Source organism: Schistocerca cancellata, chromosome 7 (assembly GCF_023864275.1).
Source record: "Schistocerca cancellata isolate TAMUIC-IGC-003103 chromosome 7, iqSchCanc2.1, whole genome shotgun sequence".
Classification (NCBI taxonomy): Eukaryota; Metazoa; Arthropoda; class Insecta; order Orthoptera; family Acrididae; genus Schistocerca; species Schistocerca cancellata.
The window spans coordinates 212861733-212886909 of NC_064632.1; the positions used below are offsets into that span (position 1 = coordinate 212861733).

The 25177-nt window shown below is 38.7% G+C and overlaps 1 protein-coding gene across 1 annotated transcript in view; it reads right to left on the minus strand.

Annotated features, from left to right (window-relative positions):
* Positions 1-25177, minus strand: part of LOC126092703 (dynein beta chain, ciliary-like) — an 863310-nt gene that overhangs the window by 390113 nt on the left and 448020 nt on the right. Inside the window, 1 exon segment of the mRNA XM_049908426.1 lies at positions 17251-17477. Within this exon segment, the coding sequence (XP_049764383.1) occupies positions 17251-17477 (227 nt within the window).

Sequence of the window (25177 nt, forward strand, 5' to 3'; positions counted from 1 at the left end):
TTGTTAAAATAATTTTGTTCTTTGTTTCATGTGAGCTACGACGAGACAACTTAACGTGGAAAAAAGAAGAAATACTCGCAGTCGTATTATTTGATCTACAAATAAAAGCGGCACGCTGGACGCAGGAAAAAGGCCAGATCTATACTTTTTTATTAAACTTGCTAGTATTGAGGAAGTAGACGTAGATTTGAACATTTACTAATTGTGTTCATAACAGAAGTAGTTTGACTGACCTGCCCTAGTTGCATTTACCTGTATAAGTACTATAACAAAGTAGCCACAGAAGTATTCTTGTGAAGGGAGATATATACATCTAGACTGTAGAACATTTATATGGTTTTAACTAGGGCAATGTTTAAGATGAGTCAAGCAGAGCAGAGCAACACCCAACAGCCTTCAGCTGTGAGCACTGATGATAATGATGTAGTAAGAAGTGTTGTAGAACCGATCGCTATAGATAGCGCAATAGAACACCCGGTAGACACGGCTGAAGATGTATCAGCCAGTACGCAACATGGATTAGACCCATTGGTCATTATCATGAGGCAGATGCAGATGTTAACGGAGACCGTGAATAATATGAATACAAAATTAGCCTCAGTTACTGAGGGGCAAAACCATTTGAATACAAAATTAGCCTCAGTTACTGAAGGGCAGGAAAATATGAAAACCGACATTAACGCGAAATTAGCCTCAGTTACTGAAGGGCAGGAAAAGCTGAAAGCTGAGATTAAGCAGCAGTTACATGACAGTTTTTCCGAATTAGAACAACGGATAGAGGCAAAGACAAAGGAACTTAAAGATCAGGCCAAAGAGACGGAACGAAAATTAACTGCACAAATCGAATTGGTTAAAGCTCAATGTGAGGAATCTACTCAACGCGTACGTGTAGAAATGAAGGAGTACGTGGCTATTAAGATAGATACCGTACGCGAACATGTGTAAATGGTTCCGCAATTAGTACAAAAGCAAGATGCCATGTCATGTGCAATTGCGCAACTTCCTGAATTGGCACGTACGCAGACGAACCTAAAGGAAAGTGTGGAACATCTGACAGAACGTCAAGACGTTATAGACCACCAGATTAATGTATTAACGGGTAAATTATCCGAAATCACATTAGAAAACAAAAGGCTAATGTGTGAAATGTTAAAGAAGCATTCCCGAGTCTGGGCGGCAAACAGGAAGAGAATTTGTTTGCGAAAGGACTAGAGGAAGTGCGACAGCAGTTAGGTGCTGATCTCGAGCATTGGAAACAAACGATAGCAGAGTCGATACGCGTTTCACAACAAGGCTCAGAACAAATGAATACAGGCCAGCAGCAGAAGTTGCCAGCGACTATAGAGCCAGTTACTGCACATTCGCACACAATACCGACTTGTGTGAGTAACTCAAATATTAAATTGCCACGAGCTAGTTGTTCGCGTGAAGTTTTATCTGAGGGAGATTACGAAAGCCTTTGCCATGCCGAAGAAAAAATGATAAAGCATCGGCAACCAGATTTTTAACACTGACAAAAGGGGGGTCCATCCGATTGTTTTTATTCGAAGTTTCAGAGGAGTGCTACCCAGAAATTGGTCGGAGTGGCAGAAGATCAGTTTCGTGACAGGATATATACAAGGTTCGGGGGCGATCTGGGCCTCGGACATGACTTCTGTTTGCTCGACATATGACGATTTTGAGAAGGCGTTTTTAGCAAAGTTCTGGTCAGAAGGGGTACAGGAACGCCTAAGGCAGGAGGTGCTCTACCCAGAGCCTTTCTCCTTTTCAAAAGGAAGCCTTAGGAAGTATTTTGAAAAATATATAAATAAAACTAGATACTGGGACAGACCTATGCCCTTGCCAGACATAATAAACATACTTAAGGCAAGACTACCAACTAGCATCCGGAATCAATTAATCTACGGCAACGATAAAGACTTGGAGTCGTTCCTCACGACGTTAGATCATATAGACATTATAGAAGAGAACAACCAGAAAGCCCGTAACAACAGATTCCAATATAGGGAGATAGAACCTCCGCCAAATGGTAGGCAAGGGAACGCACAGAGATCGATAAGTAGTGGAGAAAACCCTCAAAATCTCAATAATAATACCGGCAATAGTCTTGCGAGGGGCTATCCAAGGAACAACAGGAATGGGAAACGATATAATCCCGTATGGGGGAACGAAAGGAATTTCAGACCACAAGCTTGGAACAATAACAGTAATAGAAAGTGGAACCAACCGGGGGGAACAAACTCAAATAACCAACATCAGTGGGGACGGACATCCGCGAATCAACCGGTAATTACCGAAGTGACGGATGAGGTCAACCACCAGGGGAATCAAAATCCAACAAACTTGTAAGGACCCACTCGTGCTCCGGAGGAGCGGTCAACAATAGGTTGAGGGGCAACAGGATATGTGTACCCATGCTAACGTATAATGATGGACGATTACTGGCAGATGAATTGACCGAGGACTTAGAACCCCAAGATGAGAATAAGGAACAGGTGGCAGTAGCCGAAGTGCAAGTCATTTTGGAAACTGTACCTATAGTGGCGGTTTTAGACACAGCTGCAACCACAAATGTTATTTCGGAGGCTCTATTCAACAAGATCAGAAATATAAGACGAGTACCAATTTTTCCAGTTCAAAATTGCAAAATAATAGGCGCCGTTGGGGCTCGATCGGCGAATGTAAAAGTGCAGTCACTACTTAGTGTAGAAGTAGGAAAGGTAGCAATATTAAGCACATTCCTTGTTGTGAAAAATTTGGTGGTAGACTGCATTATCGGAGTCGACAGCCTACGTCAATACGGATGCAGAATAGATTTTAAAACAGGAAAAATTTGGTTAAATGTAAATAAACAAGAAATTGAGTTGGACTTGTTGAAAAAAGAAAGCCTTACCAGTAAATATAATAGTGGGATCAGTGTGCAAGTAATCAGGACTGCACAAAATTCTAAACAGCACGTGAATAATGAGTTCAAAGTCAAAGGAGATTTCGGTCAATTAGTGTATGAGAAGTTAAAGGAATCCGACTCCATCACTGAAGATCAGAAGAAGCAGCTCAAAGAATTATTATCAGCGTATGAAAACGTGTTTGATGAAAGGCCAGGATTGATTAAAGGATACATATGCCATCTCTACGTCAAGCCGCACGAAACGTATTGTAGAACTTTCTATCCTGTTCCCTGGAGGTTAAAGGCTCAAGTTCAAAAGGAAATAGATCGCATGTTGAAATGGGGTTTGATCGAACCCTCTACAAGCCCATACTGCTCCCCATTGTTGGTTGTGCCAAAAGCAAATGGAACTGTGAGACTGGTACTCGACGCCAGGGAAATAAATAAAATTTTAATTCCAGTGAGGACACATCCGGAAAACATAGACGAACTGATACAACGGTTCCAGGATGTCCAATATTTGACGAGCATCGATTTGCGGAGTTCTTATTGGCAAGTCAAGCTGGATGAGGTATCAAGGAGATATACAGCTTTCATTTATGCAGGAAGAAGTTACCAATTTACTGTAGTTCCTTTCGGACTCAACATTAGTGCTGGAATTTTTATAGCAGCGCTAGATTACGCATTAGGCCCAGAACTAAGAAGCAGGATAACAGTATTTGTTGATGATATGCTTATTGCATCGAAGACCTGGGAAGAGCATATTACTTTACTGAGTCGGGTGTCGGACGTCTTCAAAACCATGGGAATAACTGTTAACCTACAGAAATCACGTTTTGCACTAAATAGAATCAAGTTCCTGGGGCATATAATTGACGCAAAGGGAATTCTACCGACCAAGGAGAAGCTAATGGCGATTACTAAGTTTCCAACACCAAGAAATAGGAGGCAATTAAAAGGGTTTATGGGTCTTGCATCATTTTTTAGAAGATTTATAACGAATCAGGCCATGAATGCAGCAGCTCTGAATAGTTTGCTGAAGAAGGATGTGCCCTGGCTCTGGACATTAGAGTGTCAAGAAGCATTTGAAGAGATAAAGAAGCAATTAGTAAATGCACCGCTTTTGTACCATCCGGACATGCAAGAGGATTCTACTTGTCAACAGATTCGTCAAATGTGGGTCTTGGAGCGTGCCTTTTCCAAGTACGCAAGATAAATGGACAGCTTACCTTTTGTCCTATTGCGTTTGCTAGTCGTGTTTTGTCCAACTGTGAACGAACGTACACGACGACAGAATTAGAGGCTCTTGCGGTCGTCTGGGGATTTAAAAAATTTCATTATTATTTATATGGGTCGAAGACTATCGTATATTGCGATCACCAATCATTAACGTTTTTACAAACGTGTAAACTGTTACACCCCAGACTGGCTAGATGGACTCTCGCTCTGCAACAATACCAGTTTAAGATCGTACATGTCTCAGGGCAGCAAAACATTATTGCGGACGCTCTATCAAGGTCACCGCAGGGTTTAACCAAAGAGATTGAAGTAAATAATTCCTCAGAATTCCCTATATTGCTGCTGCAGGAAAATCCATATAAGACGTACTACATCAATTTGTGTGTGCATATGGCCCAGTTACAGAAAAAGGATGCTCAATGGGGAAGTGTCATTCAAAGGTTACAACAGCAACCTTCGGATCAGATTGCAAATTATTACAAGCTGGTAAATGGCGTATTATTTTTCCGCTGTGGAAGGCCAAACAAAGTCCGTTGGTGTGTTTGTATACCTGAGGCACAAATAGAGAAACTTGTATGGTTCACTCATTTGACCTGGGGACATTTCAGTGCGACAAAATGTGCAGACAAGATAAGTGGATACTGTTATTTCCCCAACATAAAGCGCAGAGTGCATGAGGTCTTAAAGAGGTGCATAATCTGCCAAAAAACAAAGCCGGATTCAAAAGGGACTAAGCACCCATTATGCTCTATATTAGTACAAGAACCAAAAGGATTAATTTCGTGTGATCTGTGTGGACCGTTACCTACTTCAAGAGGTGGTGTTAAATATGTGTTAGCATTTCTCGATGTGTGCACGAAATACGTAAAGCTATACCCGATAAAGACAGCTACAGCCAAAGTAAATGTATTAAGATTGATAAGAGATTATCTTCCACATGTTGGTACACCAATGGCGATCATAACAGACAATGCTAAAATATTCACGGGACTCCGGTGGAAGCAGACTTTGTCTCAAGTCGGTGTGAAACACGTACTAACATCATTTTACCACCCACAAGGTAATTTGGTGGAGAGGATTTTTAGAGAATTCAATCGATTTATGAGGACGTATTGCCATAATAAGCAAACTGCGTGGGCAACTTATGTGGAAGAGTTTGAGCAAATATACAATAACATGCCCCACTCCTCAACTGGATATACACCTTGTGAATTGATGTTCGAAGCAAAAGAGGAAAACTTTTGGACTGACCATATCCCCAAAACTCAGGAAACCGAGATGCCTTGGCAAGAAAAAATAAGACAAGCTATCATAAATATGACGAAAAAGGCTGATCAAAGAAAACAACGATATGACAAATTAATCAAGAGGGTACAGACATACCATGTCGGCGAGAAGGTACTAGTTAAACGACATACCAAATCATACGTAATAAAGAAAAGTATAAAGAAATGGGAGTTACTATATACTGGACCATACATTATCCTACAAATTCCGAATCCTGGAGCTTATCTGTTAGCATACCCGGGATCGAACAAAATAAAAGGGTTATTTCCTCATAACGACTTAAAGAGATATAATGAAGATTAGAAGATAGGGAGGAATGGTGTTCCGAGTGACAGAGATGAACGCTCGTAAAAAATATAACAATAAACTGTGTGTGTGTAGTGTTAAAAGCCTTTAAATTGAAATAGTTAGTCAGTGACATAGAGTATAGAAATAGTGACTAATTAGTACTATTGAGTGTTGTAAAAAAGATAGTGGAGATAGGCTTCACCTGTGGTTTGGGTGAACATAGAACTTTAGCATTGCTAATGTTATCAAGATGTATAAACGATCTGACTGACCTTCCAGAAGAATGAAATGTTTCCCCGCAAATGACGCTGAATAATCTAAAGAGGTTCGAGTGAAGATTCATATATAATCTCATGTGAACGCTTAAATGTGTCAATATGTGAAGGGATGTGTTGTGGTAGTGAATCGTGAGTGACGGTTAGAGCCGCAAAGATTATTTCCCGCGCAAAACAGTTGACGTCGGCGCGAGAATTAAAATCGATATAGACGATACAGATATCCTTTGTAAGAGACTCGCACCAAACGCGAGGATAAACTGATTCATGTTGAACTTTAAAAGGAATAGGTGGTATAATTTGAAGTTAAGAGTTTTAATTTATTATTGAATGATTAAAGAAAGTAGTATTCATAGATTCAGTAGTAATTTAATGGTTCGTGTTCGTTTGGGAATTTTGTGTGAAAAATCCATTTCCATATATGAGCATGGATGAACGCCGTATGAATCAGAGAGTAAATGAAAGAAGTGAATCCGCATTCCTCAATGCTAATAACTTCTACATTTCAGCACTCAAGCGTAGAAATATATGTATTTAGAATAAAAAGTTTTTTTTTGAGTATAGCTAAATTATATGACTTATCAAGGAAATATGGATGATGTCTTGGAATAAAATGAACTACACTTTCCATTATTCGATGATTTGAATCCAAAATCTATAGTCAGTTACATGAATCCTTTAAATTACGAAGGACAAATCAGTCACAGAAAATCTGTTAAAACTTTTGGACTTATAAGCACAAGGGGGGAGGCAAAGTCAAAAGGAGTATTCAAACAAGAGTAAATCGAATGATGCTTTTGGCAACATCATTAATTAAGAGTTGAATTCCTTGAAGTACGTCGTAACAAAAAGGATCCATGAAGCCACAAGGATTTTGCTTTCAAAAAGGAGAATCTTGGTCGGTGCAACCTAATCAGTTCTCTTACAGGAAGAGTTTCCCTTTTGGTCATTGCTAATTCTTTTGGAATGAATGTTGCATGTGAATTCGAGTATCCCTGTCCCTTTTACTCTTCCCATTGTGGGCCGCGTAGAAGATCAACGACAGAGGGGGCCGCATAGAAGACCGACTACAAATGTGGACGTCGGGGACATGCAAGACCCGGGGGAGTTTAGCACCGCAAGATATTGTCCTAGGAGCAAGATTGTAAAACGCAAATTCACGTTATTTATTGTAAAACATTTTTTTTTTTTTTGCTAGAGGCACAAACTACTCTTCTCCAAATCGTGATACAAATTAAGCCCTATCTTTCCTTTAGAGATAAATTTCAAAATTATTTTTGTTCTTCTATAGGCTTTCCTATCTTCTATGTACCGTAGGCTGGGGGTCTAAGCTTAAGAGGTTTTCCAAGGTTTCCCTGCTTAAGAAAGTTCCCGAATGGGTAGACCCTGACATAAGTTCATGAAAGATCATCTTCCTTGGTTGTGCACAGCAAACATAACACCTAGATGCACGTAAAAGTAATACAGCCGCGGTACCGGTCTCTTCATTTCTTCTGTCTTCAACATTTCTTTTCTTCGTCTAGTTCAAACATAATATTCTTTTTCAGTCGGAGGACTGACAATCATCACTTCCGGGTTATCCACGCTAATAGATAGCTCGCGAAGTGTGTTCGGTGAATAAAAATTGACCTCACAAACTTCGCTCGCTACGAGGGGCATTGTAATCGCCCCACGGAAAATTACCCTCTACCACGCAATAATTAATAATGGTCAATCAAATCATCCACATTTATTTACGTTTGAAAAGTATCTGAGCAGATTTTCTAGTAATATATGCGCCGACAGCTCGTCGACGCCAAGGTATTTTTCTAGTACGTTTATTCTTTGGAACAACAGAGGTACAGAGATGTATGCTCCATGGTCATTATATATATAGAGAGAGAGAAAGGAACAGCTTTGGAAAGTATCGGTTGGAAGATTTTCGGATTGCTAAAGGAGATTTTTTTACTCTTCTTTGCGCTAAAGCGAGACAGGAAAGTTTGTGCCGCTAGCGTGGTAGATAAAGAGAAAGAAGGACTTGTAAAAGTAAATTGCATGAGACTTAAAATCCACGGAAACGGAACATGTACGGAAATGGATTCAATATACAATTTTCCTCAGAAATAAGGTTTGTGACCATTTTATTCTAGAGTGAATGACGAATGCGTTCTCTGTCTGAATCATTGATGATTGTCTGGGCCCTGTACTTAATTGGGAAGTTTCAGCTGTGACGAAGAGAGCCTGCAATCTCTGAGTTTTATTGAAATCGTCCAAAAAGGCTTCGTCCACATCTGAAATTTTAGATCTGTCGTAAACTGAACAAAGTGTTCAAACGATCGATTTTCCCAACTGAATGCAGCGCTTAATAATAATAACGTATGTAAAGATCTTTTCTAGCAAGCCAGCCGCTGAATATTAAGACGAAGGGCTCCACCAGAGATTCTACTAGGCTGATTTCATGTAACTTATATTTGAACTGTACACAGATAAAGGACAGAGAGAGAGAGAGAGAAAGAGAGAGCGAATGGAATTCTAGAAGTTACTCAGAATCCTCCCATTAGTATAATTTTTTTGTCTGTCTTTGCACGGATAAGCCTGATAAGAAAACCTAAGCCCTTGACTTTATTGTACAGAATTGTGTATGAGGGTGAGAGAGCGATAAAGGCGACAGATACACTTCTGTACAGAAAAAACATTACACCAAGTTAGTGGCTAGCTGCATTAACACACACACATAGACTTTCATCAAAACCAAAGCAGTAAGAGAATTCATTAGAAGTGGAGTAGAAGGGGATACCCAGGAGGATACATGAGATGAAACTGGAAGGAAGGAGACCAAGAGGAAGACCGAGATAGAGTTGGCTAAAAGGAGTAGAGGAATGTGTTCAGAAGAAAGGAGAAAACTGGACCAAGGTGAAGACGGAGAGATGGTGGCAAGACAGAAGATGATGGAGAGGCCTATGTTCCATACAGACCCGGCCAGAGGCTGGAAACTGTCTTAGATGATGATGATCTGCTCCTAATCAATTGCTTCAGACGGAATCTTATTTTTAAAGAAAATCTAAAACTTTATTTAATGAAAGTTGGTTCTGATGTAACATAATATACTTCTGAACACTACATACCATTGTTTGAAATCATCCTTATCTTTCCACATTGCTTTTTTATGCATATTTACTGTTATCTTCTTTCTTTGTGTTGGTCACATTTTCATATGCATGGTTTGTCTTCTAAAGCTTCTCCCCATCTTTACTAACATGGGTTGGAAATCAGAACCACCTCTTATTGCAGTGACAGAATAAGTTTTATGGAGCAAGTTTTCCATGAATTAATCCTGCACAGCCTGATATGACAGCACTGGTCATCTTAACTTTGACACTTTTTTAGAAACATCTTTTCAAGCATATGGTCAAAATACTTCCATTCTCACAACAAGTTTTACTTAAAAGAGGTTTTAGTTACTATTAATTAATTGGAACACTGATAACTCTCATGCTACTTTGGCTAACAAAATCCAGTTTCTGATCTCTAGTTCTCTGATCAAATGGATCACTTGACAAACAAAACAATAACAATCTGTTTGATTTTTGTTTTGGCATTTTTCTAATGGTTTTTATTTTTGTGTGTTTTAGGTCTTTTCAACGTAGTTCAGTCAATGCATTACAAACATGATTTGCATGCCAAAGAACCAGAAAATTTAAATGCACTGACCAGCAAATTTTAATGCATTGAGTTATCTGTATAACTGGCCACTAGCATTAAGCAAAAATTTATGAAACTTAATTTAATTCAAAAAGCATGTTGTAAGTCTGAAGTAGAGCTGGGTTTACACCATGAGAATGATGTCAGAAGCCATCAGAATAAAGCAGTAGTCTCAGCTGTACTTGAGCAGTCGTGAGGAGTCTTGGCACATCAAAAGGTGTAGCAAGCAGATGCTTTGACAGTTCAGATGCACATATTTTTCATGATGGCTATTGTAGCCAATCCCAAAAGGCCCCCTACAACCACCCAAACTACACTTGCCAGTTGTCTAGCGGCTAGGCCACAGGCGTTTATTCATGAAAGGTGCCAAGTTCCCGCTAAGCTTCAAACAAACTGCAGACAGTGGCACAATGATCAAAGAACTATTTTCTTCATCTGCGTCCATGTCACTAAATATATCTGTGGGTACACCACCACTGATGGTGCTGTGATCACGGTCGCTTGATTACATGCATATCAGTCTGCCTACCTTTATAGGCCATGATGCCAAGGTCACCAGGAGGCCGACAGTTCTCCCACTCTGCCAGCCGTTTGCGGCAGACCAGTTAGAGCATCATTGCCTGTCTCACTGGCTCATCAGTATTATTTTATCCTCGGAGGCTGCTGTTGTAACACCACAACCCCTTCTGGGATCCGTATCCTATTCCAATCTCATTTCCACTCTCCCGAAGAGGGCATATATGTAAGATTAGTAATTTACACCAATTTAAACTGTTACTTTGACATAGTCTATATTGTGTCTCACCAGTATATAGAATGGAGGAAACATACTGGGTTAAAAACTAATGTACCATCATAATTTACACACAGTACAAACTACAGGCACATAGTAGGAATAAATTTGCTATTGTAATTATGGAGTAATTAATGATTAAAGTTCTGATATTTCAAGTCATCGAGAGATAGCTATTTTCATGTTTTTTAAGTCAGAAATTATTTGTATCCCTAATAGAAATATGATACGATGATTTTTCAGTCAGAATCAAACATGATCATTTTCTAATTGGTGGTAGTTAATTGAATGGTAAATACAACCATAGATAAATGTAAAATTTTACTCATACAAAATTTAATTAATTGAACCAAAGCCTTTCATTCAATAAAACTAATCACTCTGTTCACCTGAAAATGATAGGGTGATTTTACTTTAAGTCAGTAACATAATGTATGCAAATTAACAAAATATATTGTTGCATTGATAAAACATGTAATTTATAGTTTTAATAGAAACTGACTCTTTCCTGTCTTTGTATGAAATTATTCACTGTTATTCCATGTAATTTGAGAAGATGTATGTTACACCTTTAACTGTTAATATGCAAAGTTCAGTATGTAATAATGACAGTAATTGTTTAAAATCATATAAATAGAGTCGATTTGTATGCCGCCGTAAGTCAGTCTTGGATAGAATTTAGTATCAAGAGCATGTAGTCAGATTTTGCACATTTACCCCTGAATATCTGGCATGCGAAATAAAATTATCTGTGAACAAGAAGTACTGAAACTTATTTAAGCCATTACATGATTCCCATGTGCTGATGCAGTAGTGTCAAAATGAACCTACAGCAGTATCAAGAAGCACCACCCCACATTACATAAGATATGTATTAGTTTTTTGGTGGACAATATCCGTAATAAGACATGGAATAAGGAAAATTGTTTTTCTTGTGTTAAGCAATGATACACATCCCAAATTTCACCACTAAAACATTTTTGCCACATTTTATTACACTGTTCAATGAGATGATGATCTCATTGGTCCCCAATGCTGGCCGATGTTATTGTCAGTTCAATGACGTTATGTTAGCGCACTCTGTCAGAAACATTGCATCCCAGGTGGACCCACTGCTCGAGCATCACCTCCCAGCTACCACACATGCCTGCCAATGCCGCCATTGCCCAGAGCAACATCACCCTTGCTGGTCCATCAGCCTCCCCACATCTAAGGTAGTTGCTGCTGATTGAGTGCTGACTTGCCAGTGACCGCCAATGCAATCCATGCCAACCCCCACTGCCACTGGCTCATTAAGCTACTCACACCACCAGTCTTGCTGGGCACCAGCTGCACACCTCTCACAGCAGCATCAGTCACTGGGTGCTTGCCACAACCTGCTGCATGTCATCAAATGCCAGTTGTGCCCTAGCTACAACACCACAATCCAGAAGAGCTTCATGTATTATAATACTACATGTCATATCATTGTTAACCTTGTGCAGTAAAACCCTTGCAATTGTCATTGGGAAACAATGTTTACTTCTCACGCCTTTCCCAGATTGGGACTCAAACCAGGGACCCAGGTGTGTGCCAGACTGGTCCTTCACCTTGTACCTGAGTTCGAGTCATGATCTGGCACACAGTTTTAATCTGTCAAACAAGTTTCAAATTAGTGTACACTGTATAGAGAAAATTCGTTCTGAAAATAATCCCACAGACTGTGGTCAAGCCATGTCTCCAAAATACCCTTTTATCCAGGAGTGCTAGTCCCACAAGGTATGTAGGATGACTTCTGTGAAGTTTGTAAGGCAGCAGATCAGGTGCTGGCAGAATTAAAGCTGTGAGGATAGGTGATGAGTTGTAATTGGATAGTTCATTCAGTACAGCAACTGCTCGCAAAAGGCAAAGATCCAGGGTTTGATCCCTGTCTGGCACACTGTTGTAATTTGCCAAGAAGTTTGAAATCAGCACACATTCTGCTGCAGAGTGAAAATTAATTCTGGAAACAATCATCCAGGCTGTGGCTAAGATACATCTCCACAACATCCTGCTTTCCACCACTAGGTATGCAGGAGGACTGCTGTGAAGTCTGGAAGGTAGGAGATGAGGTACCGGCAGAAATAAAGTTGTGAGGTGGAGTCATGAGTCCTGCTTGGATAGCTCAGCTGGTCGAGCACTTGCTGGTGAAAGGTAAAGGTCCAAATCCCAGTCTGGCACACAGTTTTAATATGCCATGGAGCTTCTAATCAGTACACACTCTGCAGCAGAGCGAAAATTCATTACAAATACAACAAGCTACATTTAAGCAACAAACATAGTGGACTGCCCCTGAACCTCAGAGGCTAGCACAGCTCCAGTCACGGCCCTGAGCACCAAAACGTGAACATGTCACCAAGTTGTTCACACAGATTGCATTGTTCACAGAAAAACCTAAGTGGATCGTCTTTGAGCATATCATTAATAAGACTCACTCCTATTCAATTTCTGTTTGATACTCATGTCGAAGTCTCAGTCAATAATCCTCCAAACAAAAAGAAACTGGTTGCTCCACTCATCAAACCCACTGCACAATGGCCCTATTGTTATAGCGAACAAAAATAGTCTGCTCCAGGGTGTTTACAAATTGATTGCAAGATATAAAAAAATCTCCTGCCATCTCTGTTTCTCAGTTGTTACTTCTGCCTTGGGGCAGGCTTGGATGACATTCAACCTTTGGCATTCACATCAACGGAAATGTTCACAATATTTCATAAGGCAACATAGTGGAGGCACTGTGTGGTGGATATTTCTCTTTCTTTGGTGCCAGCCTCAGTTGTGCAAGCAACTATGCTATACATATCATGTTCACACCCACAGTGACTCCTAACTTCTATTGCTCTCATCATATTTTTGTCTCTATCCATGATCCCCTTAAAAAAGGACTTGCTCATGTTGAGTTGCAACAAATTCTGATGCTCGTCTTGTTTGATCAATGGGCTACGCCTCCTGTTGTAATACATACATCTAACAGCAAACTTCACCTCTGACACAAATTCAAATTTACTGTCAACACTAAATCCACATTGGGTTGATACCCAATCCCTCATGCAGAAGACCTTCTGACCAAACACTCAGATGGCTGCTCTGCTCCTTTCCCAAAAATGATCTGGCCAATGCAAATGCCAGTTTCAAATTGACAAGTAGTCTCATTTGCTCATGCTTGTCAACAAGCTATTTGGTTTGTATCAGTTCATTGCCTATCTGCATTTCTCTATTGCTAGCATCCTGGCAATTTTCCAGCATCACTTCAAAAACCTTATCTAGTAGTAGCAGTAGTAGTAGTAGTAGTAGTAGTAGAAACTTTATTCATCTGTAGATCTCTTTTTACAAGGATATAGAACATTCCCAGTTGTGGCAATTGATTGGACAGTGGACTGTAAAGCAGCTGTACACCATATCTGCAACTTTTCTTTATAAAGCTTCTGCTCAATGGTCTAGATTGCAATTTAGATATGTAAATTATTCAGACATCAAATGGAATACCTAGGTTATAGAGGCTTAGAACTGACTCAAAACATGAGCAAGACTTATTCATTCACTTGCACCAACAAACTTAAAGGAACTGAAAGTTTTTATGGAAAAAGTAAATTAACACTTTGATTTCATACCACAAGCAAGTGAGATTACTAACTCATTAAATAATTAGTACAAGAGACACACATGATTGATTTGGAAAAAGGAACTAAAAGTTTTCATGGAAAAAGTAAATTACCACTTTAATTTCATACCAGACAGCATATTGAGCTTTAAAAACAGCCCTTAAAAAGATTTTGTTTAGCATTTTTCAATTTCGCCACACCTCTCTTCTAAGTCATTGATGCATCAGAAACTAGCATTGAAGTGATTCTGTCCAACAAAAGTTCTGACAGGCCTGAACAACCCATTGCTTGTACCTCTCACACTCTGAGACTAGTTCATGCTAATGATAGATTGCGAAAGAAGCTTGTAACTGTTTTTGGGTTTCAGACATTCCACAAATTCTTATATGGGATCAAATTTCACCTAATCGCTGAGCACAAACCACTCCTTGCTCTTTTCAGACCTAAATACAAGTTGCATGAAATAAGACTCAAAAAAAATCCAAGTTTCCTGAAATAAGACCCCAACAATTTCTGTGCTTGTCCCTCTTTACAAGCAAACACTGCTATCACATTTGTTGCCATCCAGTAGCGCAACATATAAATACAGACATATAATCTCATCTCCCCATTGATGCTAACTGCTCATTAAATTTTCTGGAGCCTACTTACTTACAAATCAATGACACCTTTGGTGAAACTGTTTAGGGTTTCCAGATGAATGCAGGGGCCACTGTTGCCAGAGAAACTGGTAATGACCACCTATTCTGTCAAGTACGGTACTTTTTTATCAGTGGCTGGCCTGCATACCTACCCCCTAGCACCCATAATATCACTATTTGCAGCATCAGTTACAGGTCATCAATGGAGTCATTGTCTGTCTTCTGAAAAATGAAGGCTGCAGGCTGCTTACACTTCAGTTACTCCAGAAGATGCTCCACCAGGATGACTGAGCATCACTCATGTAAAGGTGATGCCACTTCATCTACTGGCTGGAAATCAACAGAGATGCAGAGTGCCTGACGATCATCTGCACCACCAACCATCCTGGTCCATACCATATATACCGTGGGACCACATTAATGTTTTCATCATCACAACTTTCTTTAACAACATATGGACGCTCTTACAAAATTTCCACTTCTACCAAGTGCTCCTTGAAGCACCATCTCTGCCCTCAAAGATAATTTTTCTACTGCAGGCATCCCTGGAACCCTTGTATCAGACAATAGCCCATAATTTGTCTCTACTGAATTCTTTTTCCCTGTTTGCCAGTACTGCTCACAAATTTACAGCTTCATTCCACCAAGCCTTAAATGGCAATGCAGAATGTATGATTCATAGAGTACAAAAGCAACTCATAAAAGCAATGTCTTCCTACCACAACCAGGTGGACTCCCTGGTGGAATTCATCTCTTCATATGAAACCACTTCAATTCATGGACATTTATCAACTAAGATATTCCATGGCTGCTGATAATGCAACCTGTTAATCTCTTTTGTACCATGATGCATCATCTCATCGCACAGCTCACCCATGCTGCTCTGAGAGCCCACGCCCACCCTCAATGCCCCCTCCCCCCTCTTCAGTGTGGGACAATATATGTAGTCCGGTCAGCTGGTTTTCAAAACAACAGTTTTTGTAAGAAAATTGTGAAACTTTGCACACCACTGTGAAGTACATGTCAGAGTATACATTGAGTATACATTGAGTTCCATTTACATATGGAGCATGGGAAGAATCGTCGCTTAAATGCCACTGAGTGTGCTGTAATTAATCTTGTCCTCATGGTTCTTATGGGAGTGATATATAGGGGGTTGTAGTATATTCCTGGAGTCATCATTTATAGCCAGTTCTTGAAATGTGGTAAGTAGGCATTCTCACAATAGTTCACATCTAATTTCAAGTGTTGCAAGTCAGTTTCTTCAGCATCTCTGTAATGCTCTCCCAAGGGTCAAACAAGGCTGCGACCATTCATGCTGTCCTTCTTTGTAAACATTTAACCTCCCCTATTCATACTATTTGGTACAGGCCTCACACACTTGACCGACATTTTAGGATGGGTTGCAAGAATAATTTGTAAGTCATATTTTTTGTAGATTGACTGCATTTTCCAGTATTCTACCAATAAACAGTAGTCTGTCTGCCTCCTGCTTTCCCCACGACTGAGCCTATGTGATCATTCCATTTCATATTCCTAAAAAGTGATACACCCAGATATTTGTATGAGTTGACTGATTCCAATCACCTGAAACGGGTCAGCCATATTTTTCATCCAGAAAATAAGAACCCAACAAAAATAGTGCTGCTACAAAATACAATGGCACAAAGAAGTAGGGGAAGACTGTAACTTCGACACTTGTACAATATACAAGGAGATCTAAATATTATTGGTGTCAGACAATGGAGGTACAAAATGCTGTGTAGGGATGAATGGAATGGTGTCACAGAACAGGCCAAGAGCCATCACAGGTTGTAGAGTCAGGAATCAGATAAAAAAAGAAGGTATGTTTGGAGTTCATAGGATGTTGGGAGAATGACAAGACCATAGGGATAAAGGATGTTGAGTCTTCCCTTTAAGCCATTGACAACTCTTCCCCAACCCTCCTCCCCATTCCCCATCTCCTTTACCTCTCATCCACCGTATCTCACACAACTCTTAATCCCAGATGAGCTGCATTGCTGACAGAATGTAGTCAGTCGGAACAATTTAGCTGTGTGGATGGCAGTGTGTGTGTGTGTTTATTCTATTAGCTTTGAAGATGGATTCATTCAAAAGTTCACAACATTTTCATTCTTGTTTATGTTCTTGTTATCAACTTAATGCTTCAACTATACAGTGAGGTGTTACCTGTACTTCTTCAATTAGTTATGTTAGACTCTTTGAAGTCTTTGTGTATTTATGACCTGTGTTGTAAAACTGATGGATGTCAGTAACATTAAGATTGTCACTATTTTGTTTTGTGTTGTCTTGGTTATTTGAAATTGTTCTGAACACCTTATCCAATGGATAAGAAAAAAAGGCACTTATGGTAAATAATCTGCCTGGTGCTACCAATTAATATAATCTTTTTCTCTATTAGCGTAAAAGCTCCACAATACAGAATAAATTAGACTTTCTTTGGAAAAAAAGGACCCCTTCCCACACAAAAGCATACACAACAGAGACAGAGAATAATTTTATGACTGTAAATACTCACTTGCAAACCAGCTCTGGCTGATTTCCATTTGAAAGAATATCCAGCAAGTCAGCAGACGAAACAAAGTAGAATCTTGGGTAAGCAAGACGCTTGGTTTCTAAGTACTGAGCTAGGGCCTTCTCACATAATACAAGCATCTGTTGCAGATTCTCTAATTTTTCACAGAGACCATGTCTGTTTGTAGCCACAACAACATTTGGAGTCTTGCTCACATCTGACAGTAAATCCTGTATACAAAAATGAATACAGTAATGAAGTTTTTTTAAAGATCGTACAATCAACACATTAAGAAGAAATAAGTCAATAAACACACCAGAAAAGTAGATTGTTAATTGGCCTAAATCCCACCCATGAGATTACAAATCAGAGGCACATTCTTTTGTCAACTACACTTCATCAACTGAAGCTCCATCTGCCACTCACCCATGATTCACCACCTCAGCAATAAAGTACCCGCCCACAAAAATTGAGCACTATATATCACAGTTCGATCCAGACAGTTCCTCTTTCTGTTTTCCCCTATATCATCTGCATGAGAAATTTTTTTACTATCCTATGGAAAATGACAAGGTATTACACAATCAAATTAGACAACACATTTTCAAGTGCTTTTCTGGCTACAAGTGTTAGCTGCCTCATGCAGAAAAAATGCTTTGTTATGCATCATGATTTTCACTGTTTTTAGTGGGGACAAACATACTATAGTGCTCATATTTTGTGTGCTATTGTTGACTGTGTCAAGAAACAAGCTAAGTGAAAAAATTTGTGTGTCCTATGCCTACATGCATATTCGGCAAATCACTGTGAAGTTACTAACAGATAGTACATTCAATTATAGTAGGGCTTCTTCTGTTTCAACTCAAGTATGGAGCACTGGAGAGTTATAACTTAAACGCCTCTGCACTTGCTATAACTATTCTAATCTTGTCTTCATGATTTCTATGGCTGTAATATGTAGTGGGTTGTTTGCATCTGTCTCCAATGGTCTGTCAGTTCAGTTTTCCCAGCACCTCTGACACTCCCATGGGTCAAACAAACTTGTGACCATTTGTAATGCCCTTCAATGAATGTGTTCAATATCCTGTATAAATACTATTTTTTATGGGTCCCACACTTGAGCAATATTGTAGGTTGGATTGCTCACACTGATTTCTGGTATTTCCATTGTGTACAAGAGAGATCAAGTTGTCAAATACACTCGCTAACATTTCACAAAAAAAACTTAAAATATGGTTTACATGTTGACTGAATCAAAACCAGCACATATATTACGATATAATAATTATTTGCACATGTTACATACTGAGAAAACAGAATTTCATAGTACACAATCAGTTGTAGTCCACATTTGTGCTTTATAAAATTTTGGTTGTAATATCCTTCTGCAGACAATTGTTTCTCCTAATTTCATTCTATATCCAGGTTCTAGGTGAACATATGTAAATTTTTGAGAATTTTTGGAAGTTAACAATTATCATGCATAATATGTTTTGTAGTTAACCAAAGTTTTTGAGTAACAGTAGCATATTCTATAAAGTCCCCCAATTATATCTGGCTTTAAAAATTGTTTTCCCTGAACTACAGTACAGTTATTTACATAATAAGGGCAATATATCCATCTTTTCTGCCTCTTGTTGCGCATTTTGTTCTAAGGATGTGTGTAAAAGTGTATTACAACCATGGAAATATAGCTCTTACAATGTCAACTGGTGTGGCATAATTGCATGTTCTGTGCACGTTATAACTGTCTTATCATTTTTCATTCAGTTTCCCCTTTCAAAAGTAGTATGTACTGTCTGCATTTGTCATAAATTTCCAATTTTTCAAGTTTGTTATGTGCATTTGTTAGGGATCATAACCTCAATAAAAGAAAAGTTTCCAGAATGAGATAGTAGGAGACGAGGTACTGGCAGAATTGAAGCTGTGAGGACAGGTCATGAGTTGTGCTTGGGTAGCTCAGATGGTAGAGCACTTGCCCGTGAAAGGCAAATGATCCGAGTTTGTCATGGTTCAGCACACAGATTTAATCTGCCACGAAGTTTCAAAACAAAAGTTTGAGATTGAAAATTTTTGTACCAACTTTTTCTCTTGTAATATTGCTGCTTATTAATCAGCTCATTACTCCACCTCCACAGCAATGTGGTCAGCACAGCTGGGTTCGATTCCTGGCAATGCCATGGATTTTTCATTGGTGGGAGGATTATTACAGGTTTCACACATCCTCATGGTGCCAACCAAGGAGCTACACAACTCATTGGGAGAGTGGTGCGCTGACAAGAAGATCATCCATACTACATCCATAGGATGACACGGTGGTCAATCAGACCCAACTGGCCCATCTAGGGCCAGAATGCAGAACTATATTTTTTACCTTTACTTAATCACTTGAGTTCTTAAAATGAAATAGTATTCCTTGTGACATAACAATTCCAGAAATTAAAAGAGAATCAGCAAGGTTAGTTTAAATTTATTCGTTCACTTCTCCATATAGCATTACACCAGCCAAAATGCATTTCCACAATGAATGCTGTTCTTGGGCACAGGATGAGTTAGTTGCTGGTCATAAGCTGCTGCAAAGTACAATGACAGCTTTCAAGTGATTGGAAACTGCAACAGATGGGTGTGTTAGGAGGGCTACTGAAAGATCCGAGATACCAAAATTATATCAAGTACTATTCTCGCCATTGGATACTGCCTCTTCTCTTGCAAGAGCAAGAGATGACTTTAGCCATGTGTGTATGTGAGTTGTGCTTGAAGTATGTGTGTGCATGATTTTCTATATCTGAAGGTGGACTCTGTCCGATATCATAGTCTATTTTTAAATACACCTCTCTGCCACATCTGTCGTGAATAGCAATAAATCCTATTTAACGCTCCTGTTATTCCATCCCAGACTTTTCTTTGTTGAATAGTCATACAGACTTAGTCACTGAAAAATCAAGTGGTAGACTTTGTTTCATTGGTAGGAGACTGGGAGAATTCAATCAGTCTACAACGGAGATTGTTTACAAAACACTTGTGTGGTGACCCATCCTATACTACTGCTCAAGAATGTGGAAACTTTAAAAGAGATATTGAAAGCATACAAAGAAGAGCAGCATGAATGTTCGCGGATTTAAGCAATCATTCTTCCCACACTCCATACACAAAAGCAAAGTACCCTCTGCTATGCATTTCACACTAGTTTGCACAGAATAATGTACACTTAAATAGTTTTTCTAGGCTTATTTCATCCATGTTTCTGCTAAAATAACTCAATTCCAGATTTATAATATTGCAGGAAATTATCACAAAAATGTGGTGCTTAAATCTACTTAATTATAATCTCTGTTATTATCTAATAACATCCATCATAACATAATTATGGTACCCATTGCTGGATATGGGCCAATTCCAGTCTTCAATATGCACTACACTTTTCAGTTATATAAATCCATTTTGCTTCTGCATGTTTTCTACTATCATCTAGGCACCTGTCACAAGCTTGTCTTCTCAATCCTTTTTATCTCTAAGAATCCACAAATTATCTCATGGACTACCTAGATGCCTTGTTGTCTACCCTGCCAACGTTTATTTAATTTTCATTACAATCCCAATCAAGTTCCTTCCTTCTCCATTTATTTATTTTCATTTCTCTTTCAATAATTACCGATAACCACCTTTCCACTGCTTACTGAGCACCCCTCCCCCTGCCCAATTTTCGTATAGTTTTTGTACATCTATCCTAAAGCATACCTGATAATATACACTGCCTGTAAACCTCACTTTTCAGACACAATGAAAGCTTAGGTTTGTAAATCCTATTTAGTTATCAAACCCACTCTAGATTCTTTCTTACTCTTCTGTTGTCTGCTCACCTTCACCTGCACTAAACACAAACACTGGTTTTATGACTTCCTATTTCAGCCCCGCCATTGGTTTTTCCTAGCCCCCTGAGGCCAGGCCACTTGCAAAAGCACCAAGTCATACACCAGTTCCACTGAAATCATTGCACAGCTTTCTGTATTGGTAAGACTACCAACCAGCTGGCTACCAGGATGAATGGCCACCATCAAACTGTAGTCAAGAGCAAAGTGGACCACCATGCAGCATCACTTATTTTTTTATTTATTTATTTCATTCGTGTTCTGTAGACCCATAAGCGATAAATCACTTGGGTTTAGAACGTGCCGTTTACATAGATTTGAGACATTTGTTTATAATAATAGGTTGTACAATGAATAATATATTACATAGAAAAATATTTACAAGTATTGTTTTTTGTAAAAAGTTACAAATTACATTGAACAGACTTACAATAGATCAAAATCAATTCACATATTCTCATACATAAATTTGTCCAGTGAGTAAATGGTTTTACTTAGAAGGTGTTGTTTAAGTTGATCTTTAAAAGTAGGTGGATCAGTAACTGACATTTTTACTGCCTGAGGGAGAGCATTAAATATTTTTATGCAAGAGTAGTGTACTCCTTTTTGTACCATACTTAGATTCTTTTGTTCGAGATGTATATCATGATACATGCTACTCATTTAAAAAAGGGAATGGTTTTTACAAGAAACACAAGAGAGAGAAAATGTACTGAGATACTGTTCAGAGTATTCTCAGCTCTTGGAAGAGTTTCCTGCAGGAATGTCTGTAACTGACATCACACAGAATCCTAATGACTCTTTTCTGGGCTATGAGGATTTTGTTTGCCTTTGGCTGGTTTCCACAGAATATAATTCCATAGGCCATCAGGGCATGAAAATAACCAAAATAGGCAGCTTTCAAAGTATTTAAGTCACTGAAGGAAGCAATCAGACGAATAGCGTAAATTGCTGAGCTTTGCCTTTTATATAGATAAGGAATGTGTAAGGAACAGTTTAGATTGCTATTAACAAGTAGACCCAGGAACTTTGTTGAGTCCAGTTTTGCTAAATTCCCATAATTGTCTTTAACATTAATCTCACCTTCACTGTTTTGGCTTGTATGGAATTGAATCAATTGAGTTTTTTCAAAATTTAGTGATAGTCCATTAGAGGTAAACCAGTTAAAGGTCTCCTGAAAAATTGCATTTACAGTGATCTCAAGATCAGTATTTGTTGAATTGTCTACCAGAATTGTCATGTCATCAGGAAACAAAGTAAATTTTACCTTAGCCCTTGTACACATTGGAAGGCCATTTATGAAAATAAGGAAAAGGAGAGGACCCAGAACAGAGCCCTGTGGGACTCCAAATTTTATTGTGCCCCCAAGAAGAGGACATTGGTTCCCCATTAATGTCATTTACCATGACTTTCTGTTTCCAGTCCTTTACATAAGAGGCAAGCCACATCCCTGCTTCTCCAGTTAAACCATAAAATTCGGCCTTTCTCAGAAAAATCTCATGTTTCACGCAATAAAACGCCTTAGAAAGGTCACAAAAAATTCTAGTTGGAGACATTTTATTATTGATTGATTCAAGAATTGCATTGGTGAAAGAATATATTGCATCTTCTGTTGAGATGTTTTTCTGGAAAAAGAATTGACTTTTATTGAGGATATTGTATGATGTTCAAGAATCCTTCTGTGTACAAGTTTCTCGAGAATCTTGGAGAAACAAGGTAAGAGTGAAATAGGATGATAATTGGTTACTTCGTTTCTGTCAGCCTGCACAACTGCATATTTAAGTCTATCAGGGACAATTCCTAGTTTCAGTGATTCATTAAAGATGTGACACAGGACTTCACAAATGAAAATGTGTGTGTGTTTCAACACTTTTATGGAAATACCATCAATACCAGTTGAGGTTTTGTTTTTCATGGTCCTTATTATCTTCTTAATTTCCTCAACAGTGACAGGAGGCATGCTAACCTGGGGTGTTGCACTAAGTCCACTTCTTTGTAACAGATTCAGAGCCTCATTTATAGAACCATTACACCCTATTTTATCTGATGCAGTCAGAAAATGCTTATTGAAAATTTTTGCAACAATTGCACCTTTATCAATGATATTCCTAACATCAATATTTTCTGCATAGTTTGAGTAACTACCAGTTTCTCTTTTAATAATACCTTTAATGGTTTTTATTTTGTTGCCAGAATTATCTATTTCTGATTTGATGAACATACTTTTTGCCTTTATCAGAACTTCATTTAAGATCTTGCAGTACATTTTATAATGAGCTCTTATTTCAGGATCATTTGTATTTCTGAGAGAAACATAAAGCAGTATTTTAGTCCTACATGATGTTTTTATTCCTTTTGTGAGCCACTGTTTGCTGGTATGGCTCTGGTACTTGTTCTTTGCAGTTCTTAGAAGGAAGACAGCTTCAAAGTGGCACATAAATTCCTTTATAAATAGGTTCAATTTGTCATTGACTTTCAGCACTCTATAAATTGGACTCCAGTCAATGAGTTGAAGATAACTGTTGAAGATCGTGGGATTTTCGTTATTAATTACCCTAAATGACCTTTTACAGAATTTGTCCTTCTTGTGTGGGCATATATCATTGATAGTTAGCAATTGGCCGTCATGGTCTGAAAGACCATTTAGGACTTGTTTTGCTGTTGCATTGGTGTTTCTATTCTCATCAATGAAAATATTATCTATAAGACTTGAACAGTAGTTCGTAACCCTTGTGGGGAAGTCTACCATGGGTGTGAGGTTGTATGTGTTCATTATATGTAGCAGGTCAGCTCTACTACTATCATAATCTAGAAAGTTAATGTTAAAGTCTCCTAAGACGACAGTATTTTTATTTTTTGAATATATATGGGATAGAAGAGATTCAAGTTGCTTAAAGAACATACAGTGCTTCCCTGATGGGGCCCTATACACTGTTACTACAATGAGTGACAGAGTCTTAGTGCTAATTTCTATACCACAAGCTTCAAAATGCTGATCAAAACAGTATTTTGTGAGCTCTAGAGATCTATACATTATATTCTTTTTTACATATATTACTACACCACCCCTCTGCACACAGTTTTTACAAAAGTGAGAGGCAATATGATAGCCATCTAGAATCAGCATATTGATACCCCTCTTTACTTGGTGTTCGGTAAAACAAAGGATATCGACATTATCAATAGTATTACTGTCACTAATATTCATTGTCAACAGTTCTAGTTTACTTCTTAGCCCCCTTATATTTTGATGGCAAATACACAGTTTGTCACTTTTAGTACTGACTTTGAGGAAGTGAGTAGCTAGGTTTCAAGATGGGTGAGTTTTTGCACACGCTCATTAGATAATTGATCTTTTGCTGAGTGTCATTTCTGACTGACTTACCTAAGTCATGGTTTTCCCCTTTTTGTTGCAAAACCATAAAAAATCTTGATTTAGTAGAGCAGGTTTTCTAGGCCTCAAGCTCATCTTTTGATTGTAGGCTGCTGCAGGCCTTAGTGACACTACAGTAGTTCTGATGGAACACTGTGATCTAGTTGTTGATCCTGCTGCAGTTAATGTTTCAGGTGCTGTAGTTGATGACACTTCCACTCTTTTGGTTGATGACACTTCCACTGAGTCATTGACACTTCCACTCTTTTGATTGTAGACTGCTGCAGGCCTTGGTGACACTACAGTAGCTTTGATGGAGCACTGTGATCTAGTTGTTGACCCTGCTGCAGTTAATGTTAATGTTTCCAGTGCTGTAGTTGCTGTAGCTGGAGTTCATGACACTTCCACTGTTGACGGGACAGTTGATGTAGTAGAAACTGAGCTTGACAAATCATCTATGTCGATTTCTTTACTTGAATTGTTTCTCAATTTATCCGAAGTCACTGCAGTTGTACCACTCTGTGATCCTAGATTGTGCTCCACCATACTTACTGCTATTGGTGGATACTGTGATTCATTGAACTGATTTAGGTTTTCCAGTATTAAGTCACACAATCTAGATTTGCCACTGCTGTTCCTGTGCATACCATGTGTTGTGAAGTCTTCTCTTAGACTGGCAGCTTTAAAA